At 41.9% G+C, this 12,350-nt stretch overlaps 1 protein-coding gene across 1 annotated transcript in view; it reads right to left on the reverse strand.

Moving 5' to 3' along the window:
* The window catches only part of CFAP47 (cilia and flagella associated protein 47), an 874,184-nt gene that overhangs the window by 82,339 nt on the left and 779,495 nt on the right, over positions 1–12,350 (reverse strand). The window contains exon 59 of the mRNA XM_069757658.1: positions 11,952–12,111. Within this exon, the coding sequence (XP_069613759.1) occupies positions 11,952–12,111 (160 nt within the window). The remainder of the gene's footprint in view (positions 1–11,951; positions 12,112–12,350) is intronic.

Genomic DNA, 12,350 nt, shown 5'->3' on the forward strand with positions numbered 1-12,350 from the left:
GTCCAGGTGACCTGGGACTTAATTCCCAGTGACGGGATAGTATGTCATATGCGATCGGCCGCGCTCACGGGGGGAGCGTGGCCGATCGCGGCCGGGTGTCAGCTGCCTATCGCAGCTGACATCCGGCACTATGTGCCAGGAGCGGTTACGGACCGCTCCCGGCACATTAACCCCCGGCACACCGCGATCAAAGATGATCACGGTGTGCCGGCGGTGCAGGAAGCATCGCGCAGGGAGGGGGCTCCCTGCGGGCTTTGCTGAGACGATCGGTACACGGTGATGTACTCACCGTGTACCGAGCGTCTTCTCCCTGCAGTCCCCGGATCCAAAATGGCCGCGGGGCTGCATCCGGGTCCTGCAGGGAGCACTTCCGGGTCGCCTGCAGGCACTTGGTAACGCTGCAGCGATGAATGAGATCGCCGATCTTACAGAGTGCTGTGCAAACTGTAAGATCGGCGATCTGTGATGTCCCCCCCTGGGACAAAGTGAAAAAGTAGAAAAAAAAAATTTCCACACGTGTAAAAAAAAAAAAAAAAAATTCCTAAATAAAGAAGAAAAAAAAAATATTATTCCCATAAATTCATTTCTTTATCTAAAAAAAAAACAAAAAACAATAAAAGTACACATATTTAGTATCGCCGCGTCCGTAACGACCCGACCTATAAAACTGGCCCACTAGTTAACCCCTTCAGTGAACACCGTAAGAGAAAAAAAAAAACGAGCCAAAAAACAACGCTTTATTATCATAACGCTGAACAAAAAGTGGAATAACACGCGATAAAAAAGACGGATATAAATAACCATGATACCTCTGAAAACGTAATCTTGTCCCGCAAAAAACGAGCCACCATATAGCATCATAACCAAAAAATAAAAAAGTTATAGTCCTCAGAATAAAGCGATGCCAAAATAATTATTTTTTCTATAAAATAGCTTTTATCGTATAAAAGCGCCAAAACATAAAAAAATGATATAAATGAGGTATCGCTGTAATCGTACTGACCCGAAGAATAAAACTGCTTCATCAATTTTACCAAACGTGGAACGGTATAAACGCCTCCCCCAAAAGAAATTCATGAATAGCTGGTTTTTGGTCATTCTGCCTCACAAAAAATCGGAATAAAAAGCGATCAAAAACTGTCACATGTCCGAAAATGTTACCGATAAAAACGTCAACTCGTCCCGCAAAAAACAAGACCTCACATGACTCTGTGGACCAAAATATGGAAAAATTATAGGTCTCAAAATGTGGAGACGCAAAAACTTTTTTGCTATAAAAAGCGTCTTTTAGTGTGTGACGGCTGCCAATTATAAAAATCCGATATAAAAAACGCTATAAAAGTAAATCAAACCCCCCTTCATCACCCCCTTAGTTAGGCTAGGTTCACATTGCGTTAATGGGTTAACGCTAACGGACAGCGTTGCACGGCGAAAATGTCACAATTAACGCCGTGCAACGGGTCCGTTAGCACACCCATTGACAGCAATGTGATTTTCGGGTGTAGCGCATCGCTAGAGCGTGCCATTTTCGGCTCGCGCTAGCAAGGTGCCGTTCTTTTGTGGTGCGCCTTGGACGCTGCTTGCAGCGTCCGCGGCGCGCCCGAGGTCCGATCCCCGATCTTCCAGAGCGGGGACGTTAACGCGACCACTAAACACGACACCTAAAAAGACATTGCGCAATGTGAACCTAGCCTTAGGGAAAAATAATAAAATTAAAAAAAATGTATTCTATTTTCCCATTAGGGTTAAGGCTAGGGTTAGGGTTAGGGCTAGGGTTAGGGTTTGGATTACATTTACGGTTGGGATTAGGGTTGGGATTAGAATTAGGGGTGTGTCAGGGTTAGGTGTGTGGTTAGGGTTACAGTTGGGATTAGGGTTAGGGGTGCATTGGATTAGGGTTTCATTTATAATTGGGGGGTTTCCACTGTTTAGGCACATCAGGGGCTGTCCAAACGCGACATGGCGTCCGATCTCAATTCCAGCCAATTCTGCATTGAAAAAGTAAAACAGTGCTCCTTCACTTCCGAGCTCTCCCGTGCGCCCAAACAGGGGTTTACCCCAACATATGGGGTATCATCGTACTCGAGACAAATTGGACAACAACTTTTTAGGTCCAAGTTCTCTTGTTATCCTTGGGAAAATAAAAATTTGGGGGACTAAAAATCATTTTTGTGGGAAAAAAAAGGATTTTTTATTTTCACGGCTCTGCGTTGTCATCTGTAGTGAAACACTTGGGGGTTCAAAGTTTTCACAACACATCTAGATAAGTTCCGTGGGAGGTCTAGTTTCCAATATGAGGTCACTTGTGGGGGGTTTGTACTGTTTGGGTACATCAGGGGCTCTGCAAATGCAACGTGACGCCTGCAGACCAATCCATCTAAGTCTGCATTCCAAATGGCGCTCCTTCCCTTCCGAGCTCTGCCATGTGCCCAAACAGTGGTTCCCCCCCACATGTGGGGTATCAGCGTACTCAGGACAAATTGGACAACAACTTTTGGGGTCCAATTTATTCTGTTACCCTTGTAAAAATACAAAGCTGGGGGCTAAAAAATCATTTTTGTGAAAAAAAAAAAGAATTTTTATTTTCACGGCTCTGCGTTATAAACTGTAGTGAAACACTTAGGGGTTCAGAGTTCTCACAACACATCTAGATAAGTTCCTTGGGAGGTCTAGTTTCTAATATGGGGTCACTTGTGGGGGGTTTGTACTGTTTGGGTACATCAGGGGCTCTGCAAATGCAACGTGACTCCTGCAGACCAATCCATCTAAGTCTGCATTCCAAATGGCGCTCCTTCCCTTCCGAGCTCTGCCATGCGCCCAAACAGTGGTTCCCCCCCACATATTGGGTATCAGCGTACTCAGGACAAATTGGACAACAACTTTTGGGGTCCAATTTATTCTGTTACCCTTGTGAAAATACAAAACTGGGGGCTAAAAAATAATTTTTGCGAAAAAAAATTATTTTAACGGCTCTGCGTTATAAACTGCAGTGAAACACTTGGGGGTTCAAAGCTCTCAAAACACATCTAGATAAGTTCCTTAGGGGGTCTAGTTTCCAAAATGGTGTCACTTGTGGGGGGTTTTAATGTTTAGGCACATCAGGGGCTCTCCAAACCAACATGGCGTCCCATCTTAATTCCAGTCAATTTTGCATTGAAAAGTCAAATGGCGCTCCTTCCCTTCCGAGCTCTGCTATGTGCCCAAAAAGTGGTTTACCCCCACATATGGGGTATCGTCGCACTCAGGACAAATTGCACAACAACTTTTGTGGTCTAATTTCTTCTCTTACCCTTGGGAAAATAAAAAATTGGGGGCGAAAAATCATTTTTGTGAAAAAATAAGATTTTTTATTTTTACGGCTCTGCATTATAAACTTCTGTGAAGCAATTGGTGGGTCAAAGTGGTCACCACACATCTAGATAAGTTCCTTAGGGTGGCTACTTTCCAAAATGGTGTCACTTGTGGGGGGTTTCAATGTTTAGGCACATGAGGGGCTCTCCAAACGCAACATGGCATCCCATCTCAATTCCTGTCAATTTTGCATTGAAAAGTCAAATGGCGCTCCTTTCCTTCCGAGCTCTGCCATGCGCCCAAACAGTGGTTTACCCCCACATATGGGGTATCAGCGTACTCAGTACAGATTGTACAACAACGTTTGGCATCCATTTTATCCTGTTACCCTTGGTAAAATAAAACAAATTGGAGCTGAAATAAATTTTGTGTGAAAAAAAGTTAAATATTCATTTTTATTTAAACATTCCAAAAATTCCTGTGAAAACCCTGAAGGGTTAATAAACTTCTTGAATGTGGTTTTGAGCACCTTGAGGGGTGCAGTTTTTAGAATGGTGTCACACTTGGGTATTTTCTATCATATAGACCCCTCAAAATGACTTCAAATGAAATGTGGTCCCTAAAATAAAATGGTGTTGTAAAAATGAGAAATTGCTGGTCAATTTTAACCCTTATAACTCCCTAACAAAAAAAAATTTTGTTTCCAAAATTGTGCTGATGTAAAGTAGACATGTGGAAAATGTTACTTATTAAGTATTTTGCGTGACATATCTCTGTGATTTAAGGGCATAAAAATTTAAAGTTGGAAAATTGCGAAATTTTCTAAATTTTCGCCAAATTTCCGTTTTTTTCACAAATAAACGCAAGTTATATCAAATAAGTGTTACCACTAAAATGAAGTACAATATGTCACGAGAAAACAATGTCAGAATCGCCAAGATCCGTTGAAGCGTTCCAGAGTTATAACCTCATAAAGGGACAGTGGTCAGAATTGTAAAAATTGGCCCGGTCATTAACGTGCAAACCACCCTCGGGGCTTAAGGGGTTAAGTCAAAAATGATGAAAGAACTCTGCCGCTTGTTAAATGTTAAACAGTTGCGCACATCAGTCTATCATCCCCAAACAGATGGTCTGGTAGAAAAGTTCTAAAAGACACTAAAGAGCATGCTAAGAAAAAGCAGTTTCCGAAGATGGGAAGGATTGGGATCTCTTACTGCCATATTTGTTGTTTGCAGTCCGGGAGGTGCCCCAGGCATCTACGGGGTTCTCGCCCTTTGAACTATTGTATGGCAGACATCCCCAGGGCTTACTATAGCCAAAGAGGCTTGGGAGAACCAACCAACCCCACACAAGAATGTGAAAGAACATGTTGCAAAAATGCAGGAAAGAATGGATACAGTCCTACCATTGGTCTGGGAACATAGGGAGGCAGCAAAATGGTCTCAGAGTCGGGTCTATAACCGGGAAGCTCAGGTAAGAACCTTTAGCCCTGGGGATCGGGTGTTGGTACTTGTGACTAAAGTGGATAGCAAATTTCTTGCAAGGTGGCAGGGACCCTATAAAAGGTGGGGCAGGTAGACTACAAGGTACACCAACCAGGACGGAGGAAGCAAGAGCAGGTTTAACATATTAATTTGCTTAATCCATGGAAAGATAGAGGAGGCCTTTGTTAAGTTAAAATCAGTACTGTGTGGTACACCAGTTCTGGTTACACCCAATTTCAAAAGAGAAATTTCAAATTAAGCAGACCGATGCCTCTGAGATAGGTCGTGGTGCAGAGCTGTCTCAAGAGGTTGACAGGTAAGAGCATACCGTTAGTTTCCTGAGCCGGAAGTTTACCCCAGCAGAAACCAGGTACAGTATTGTGGATAGAGAGTGCCTGGTCATTAAGTGGGCCCTTGAGTCTCTTCGCTATTATCTGCTGGGGAGAACATTTTGCTTGGTGACAGATCCCCTCTTAAGTGGATGAGTCAAGCTAAGGAGAGTAAAGCGCGAGTTACCAGGTGGTTTCTGTCCCTGCAAAATTTCTAATTTTCAGTAGAACATCGAGCAGGCAGATGACACGATGCCCTGTCCAGAGTCCACTGTATGCCATGTGTCCATCCCCATAGGGTTGAACAAAGGGGGAGGTTTGTGGTGCAGTGAAAGGTGTAGTGCTGGACGGAAGATATATTTCTCCCAGCAGGATAAGATTTGGGCTGGATTTCCCTAAGGTTGAGGTCCTGCAGTGATGTAACAATCACTAGATCAGCCCATGTTATAGGTACTTCAGCTGTGGGTGTGGTGATGGTCTATGTAATGGAGGTTGTTGTTTGACAGATGGTCTGTGTGCAGGGTGAGAGGAGCTAGGCTGGAGATAGCCTGAAATGGTTTTTTTTGTTAGATTACCGATGCTGCAAAGGTTTGCGACAAGACTCATAGCAACCCTGGGAATGGCACCTGGCAGATGCCGCTGACCAGGCAGCTGCTTAGTTAAGCCCGTCTCATGCAAGGGTGAGTCTGAGACCAGTGGTTCCCCAAGCTGGAGTACGTTTGTGTTTTTCTGAAATCCTGTATCCACTATGCATTAAAAGACGCATGCGGCATACCCGCAAAAACGCATATGCCGCGCATCTTTTAAGAACGTAGCATGTCCTTACACTGCAGAAAAAACGCAAGGACAACGCAAGTGACCTGCCAGTGACCTCAGGTGCAGATTTGGTCAGGATTTTATGCAAGGTAAATCCTGATGCAATCCTGAACGTGGACACATACCCTAAGCCTGTGTGTTGCCTCATTTCTGCAGCCCTGCCACTGCCTACCAGAGCATATCACTACTATAGCTACAGCCAAAATCTGCCAAAAGGTAAAACAAATTATTTTTTTGCTTTGCTAGTTATATGCAAATTCAAGTAATATTGTACATATTGTATTGTTTATATTTATCTTAAAAGAGTCCACAATGGGGCAGATAATCAAAAACTGTCTAATAGCAAAACTGTCTTAGTTGCCAGTAAGGGTAATGTAAGTGTGACATGACAAAATACTTATCGTAACAAAATATCCACAATAAAAAATTTGAATGTTAAGATTTTGTGGCTTTGATGGACTTGTAAAAAAAAATTTGCCGGCATTGTATTATTATTATAATTAGTATTATTACATTAATCAAACAACATTACTTTGGCTCGTTACAAATTTAAAGTTGTTCAAAACTAAAATATGGCACCTATTATTGTGAATTATGGTTTACTTTTATTAACTATTTGAAACAAATAGAAAACAGAAGGTGATGAAAAGACTCCTGGTCTAACAGCCAACATATGATGGTAATGCACTTGTCATGCACATAAAATGCGTTGGTACAGTTGGAACAGGCTATAACGGATGTTCTTATCGTAGATATTCATTAGTCACATGTAATTTCCCATATTTACACAACCATTGGTTCATATTGCATTTAAAAAAGACTGTCAATATAATTAGAACTTAATAGATATGCCACATTATCTAAAGCTCATGCCTACATTTTCACACTTGACATTTCTAAAACATATGCCTACATTTTCACACTTGACGTGCTTTCCCAACCATTTGGATTCAACTTCCAAATCAATGTAATCCCAGGAGAAACGTTGCAAGCTCTAAAAAAGTTTTTCCTCTTTTTTCCCTTTTTGATAAATTATAGTATCAATCCTTTTTACCTATAAGAATGTGTGCAATAGTTGCACTGGCATGTAAAAGTTTGGACACCTCTAGCCAAAACTACTGTAATTCTGAAGAAGGTCTCTAAGAGGTCTAAAGTTAAAGATGACACATTTCTTTTGTACTTTATATATATACAGTTAGGTCCATATATATTTGGACAGAGACAACATTTTTCTAATTTTCGTTATAGACATTACCACAATGAATTTTAAACAAAGCAATTCAAATGCAGTTGAAGTTCAGACTTTCGGCTTTCATTTGAGGGTATCTACATTAAAATTGGATGAAAGGTTTAGGAGTTTCAGCTCCTTAACATTTGTCACCCTGTTTTTAAAGGGACCAAAAGTAATTGGACAGATTCAATAATTTTAAATAAAATGTTCATTTTTAGTACTTGGTTGAGAACCCTTTGTTGGCAATGACTGCCTGAAGTCTTGAACTCATGGACATCACCAGATGCTGTGTTTCCTCCTTTTTGGTGCTCTGCCAGGCCTTCACTGCGGTGGTTTTCAGTTGCTGTTTATCTGTGGGCCTTTCTGTCTGAAGTTTAGTCTTTAACAAGTGAAAAGCATGCTCAATTAGATTGAGATCAGGTGACTGACTTGGCCATTCAAGAACATTCCACTTCTTTGCTTTAATAAACTCCTGGGTTGCTTTGGCTTTATGTTTTGTGTCATTGTCCATCTGTAGCATGAAACGACGACCAATCAGTTTTGCTGCATTTGGCTGGATCTGAGCACACAGTATGGCTCTGAATACCTCAGAATTCATTTGGTTGCTTCTGTTCTGTGTCACATCATCAATAAACACTAGTGATCCAGTGCCACTGGCAGCTATGCATGCCCAAGCCATCACACTGCCTCCGCCGTGTTTTACAGATGATGTGGTATGCTTTGGATCATGAGCTGTACCACGCCTTCGCCATACTTTTCTCTTTCCATCATTCTGGTAGAGGTTGATCTTGGTTTCATCTGTCCAAAGAATGTTCTTCCAGAACTGTGCTGGATTTTTTAGATTTTTTTTTAGCAAAGTCCAGTCTAGCCCGTTTATTCTTGATGCTTATGAGTGGCTTGCACCGTACAGTGAACCCTCTGTATTTACTTTCATGCCATCTTCTCTTTATGGTAGATTTGGATATTGATGCGTCTACCTCCTAGAGAGTGTTGTTCACTTGGTTGGATGTTGTGAAGGGGTTTCTCTTCACCATGGAGATTATTCTGCAATCATCCACCACTGTTGTCTTCCGTGGGTGCCCAGATCTTTTTGCATTGATGAGTTCACCAGTGCGTTCTTTCTTTCTCAGGATGTACCAAACTGTAGATTTTGCCACTCCTAATATTGTAGCAATTTCTCAGATGGGTTTTTTCTGTTTTCGCAGCTTAAGGATGGCTTGTTTCACCTGCATGGAGAGCTCCTTTGACCGCATGTTTACTTCACAGTAAAACCTTCCTAATGCAAGCACAACACCTCAAATCAACTCCAGGCCTTTTATCTGCTTAATTGAGAAATACATAACGAAGGGATTGCCCACACCTGCCCATGAAATAGCCTTGGAGTAAATTGTCCAATTACTTTTGGTCCCTTTAAAAACAGGGTGGAACATGTTAAGGAGCTGAAACTCCTAAACCCTTCATCCAATTTTAATGTGGATACCCTCAAATGAAAGCTTAAAGTCTGAACTTCAACTGCATCTGAATTGTTTTGTTTAAAATTCATTGTGGTAATTTCTATACCAAAATTAGAAAAATGTTGTCTCTGTCCAAATATATATGGACCTAACTGTATATATATATATATATATATATTCATGTTTTACATTTTAAAAATTTAAAAAGGAAAATTAGCCGATACAAACGTTTGGTCACCCCTGAAGATTTGAGTGCTCAGATAACTTTGACCAATGTTTCAGGCCTTAATTAGCCTGTTAGGGTTATGGCTTGTTCACTGTCATCATTAGAAAAGGCCAGGTGATGCAAATTTCCCAGCCTTCTCTAATCTTGTGCCAAAAAACAGTAGTCATGGGTTCTTCTAAGCAGCTGCCTAGCACTCTGAAAATGAAAATGGTGGAGGCCCAGAAAGCAGGAGAAGGTTATAAGAAGATAAAAAAGTGTTTTCAAGTTGCCCTTTCCTCAGTTTGAATGCAATTAAGAAATTGCAGTTAACAGGAACAGTGGAGGTCAAGGTAAGGTCTAGAAGACCAAGCAAAGTTTCAGTGAGAGCTGAATAACCTTTATGGAAGAGTCATCAGAAGAAAACTTCTCCTGCATCTTCACCATAAAATTCAGTGCCAGAAGTATGCAAACAAACATCTGAACAGGCCTGGTGCATTTTGAAACAAGTTGTGTGAATCGATGAGGTTAAAATAGAACTCTTTGGTCACAATGATCAAAGAAATGTATGGAGGAAAAAGGGCACAGGGTTTCAGGAACATCTCACCAACCATTAAGCTTTGGGGTGGATCAATCATACTGTGGGGTTGTGTTGCAGCCAATGGCATGGGGAACATTTCATGGGTTCAGGGAAGAATGGATTCAATAAAATTTTAACAAATTCTTCATGCAAACATAACATCATCTGTAAAAAAGCTGGAGTTAAAAAGAGGATAACTTCTACAAATGGATCATGATCCTAAACATGCATCAAAATCCACAATAGACTACCTCAAAGGGCACAAGCTGAAGGTTTTTAATGGCCCTCCCAGTCCCCTGGTCTGAACATCTAAGAGAATCTGTAGTTAGGCCACAAAATAGCAATGCATGCAAGATAACCCAGGAATTTCACAGAACAGGAAGCATATTCAAAGGAAGAATGGATGGAAATCCTTCAAACAAAAATGTAAAGACACTAGTCTGGCTACAAAAAGCATTTACAAGTGATGATACTTTCAAAAGGCGGTGCTACTATGTACTAACCATGCAGGGTGCTCAAATTTTGCAATGGACCATTTTTACCTTTTGTAATTCTTAGAATGCAAAAGATGAATATATATATATATATCGTATATGCTTATGTATAAGATGAGTTTTTCAGCACATATTTTGTGCTGAAAACACCCCCCTCGGCTTAGCCCCTAGTCATTGTACCAGAAGAAAGTGGGGAGGTGGGAGGCACAGAGCAGCGGCTAACAGGAGGCAGGAGCCGGCGGCTGCGGCTAATGCCTGTGCCCACTGATAAAGAGAAATGAATATTCACTGCACTGCACATGTTGTTTTTAAATGCTTTTGTCATGGGAGGCTATGCATATAAGGATAGGGATGAGGAGCCATGCATGCAAGGATAGGGATGAGAAGCCATGCATACATGGATGGGGATAAGGAGCCACGCATACAAGGATGGGGATAAGGAGCCATGTTGTTAGATGTCGAGTTCCCGCCGCTGCACAGGGGGAATCTCGAACCACCTCCGCTGCGGTCTCTCATTCTTCTCCAGCCGCAGTGGAGCCTGCTCAGCAGAGATGTCGGTCCCAGCATCTGGCTCAGGCAGATACTGTGCACTTGGTTACTGCTGATCTTCCAGACTCTGCCACTGTAACCAGCACTGCTCTGAGGCGAGCAAATGCTCCTGGGACTAAGTCCTGCTTTTTCTCTACTGGTCATGCCCAAGGAACGACCTCTCATTGGAGATTGGTTGTCACATGCTCAGGTCCTGAGGCAGTTCCTATTGGACAACTAGGAAGGGCCTGGAGAGGATCCTCTATAAAAGGTTCTCATGGCTGCATGGCCATGCGCTAGTATCAAGTTAAGTTCATGTGTGTATGAGCTTAGCTACTTTTGTGGTTGCTGTCAGCATGTGATCAGGGCCGGCTGTATAGCCTCTAGAATTCCAGCACCTCCGGAGAGGAGTTCGTGTGCATGAATTCAGGACTGGCATTTAGCCACTAGAATTCCGGCACCTCCGGAGAGGAGTTGTTTGAGTGCTGTTGCTGACTGTGTGACCACTATATGCTATCTGCTCCGCTAGAGAGTTGTGACCCTCTGTGAGGTTAACAGGGCACAGCATTATCTTTTATCCCGGCGACTCTGTGAATCAACAGAGTTCGCTCCTATACAGACCAGGTGACAGAACCCGTGTCTGTTCAGGCATAATAATGCCTTATAGTGCCGCCATTTAATAGCAGCAGGTTTCACTCCTGCACGGTGGACCCCGGGCTGCGAACGCACCAATATTATCTGCATATTTACTCGGTGCATTCCGCCAGCCCTGACACATGTATACAAGGATAGGGATGAGGAACCATGCATACAAGGACAAGAGCCATGCATACCAGGATGAGGATAAGTAACCATGCATACAAGGATGGGGAGAAGGAGCCATGCATACAAGGATGGGGATGAGGAACAATGCATACAAGGATGGGCATAAGGAGCCATGCATACAAGGATGGGGATGAGGAACCATGCATTCAAGGACAAGGATGAGAGCCATGCATACCAGGATGAGGATAAGTAGCCATGCATACACGGACAAGGATGAGGAGCCATGCATACCAGGACAGGCATGAGGAGCCATGCAGACAAGGATGGGGATAAGGAGCCATGCATACAAGGATGGGGATAAGGAGCCATGCATACAAGGATGGGGATGAGTAACCATGCATACAAGGATGGGGATGAGTAACCATGCATACCAGGATAGGGATGAGGGGACAATGCATACCCAGCTTATACATGACTCAATAAGTTTTCCCAGTTTTTTGTGGCAAAATTAGGTGCCTTGGCTTATACATGAGTATATACAGTATATATATTTTTTTGCATAACATACAAATTAAATGTGTCATCTTTAGCTTTAGGCCTTTTAGAGATCATTTTAATATTCAATTTGCTTAACTGTTCACAATAACAGTATTTTTGACGAGAGGTGCCCAAACCTTTACATACCACTATATCTATTCCCATCTTCTTTAGCTTACATGTAAAGACTTCTATTGCATTTGCTTGTTTTATATAAATGTTCAATTTCACAGAATTTACCTTTTTAGTTCTGTACTCAAATCTTCAATATCATCATGTTCCCAGCTGCCTCCATTTGCTTTTAACATGTGTACGACCACCAAAGCTTCATAGAGTTTCATAGTATCAGGGGCAAAAAGTACTGGGATATCCAATTTTTCCTTTGCAGCTAAAGCAATGCCTAAACACAATAAATGTCAGGTAAATTCCATACATTTAGAAAGTAAAAGTATTATTTAATAATTTAATAATTATTTTATTTTTTCAATTATTAAATGTACATAACAAACACGATCTAATTATTAGAGAAAACCTATACTGCCCAAATGTGCCAAACTTGCCAAAAGGATACTTTATTGGCAAGTATCTCACCCATCATAGGCCATGAACAGGTATATTTTATACAGCATTACCATTTTC

Source organism: Ranitomeya imitator, chromosome 3, assembly GCF_032444005.1.
Source record: "Ranitomeya imitator isolate aRanImi1 chromosome 3, aRanImi1.pri, whole genome shotgun sequence".
In the NCBI taxonomy this organism is placed as follows: Eukaryota; Metazoa; Chordata; class Amphibia; order Anura; family Dendrobatidae; genus Ranitomeya; species Ranitomeya imitator.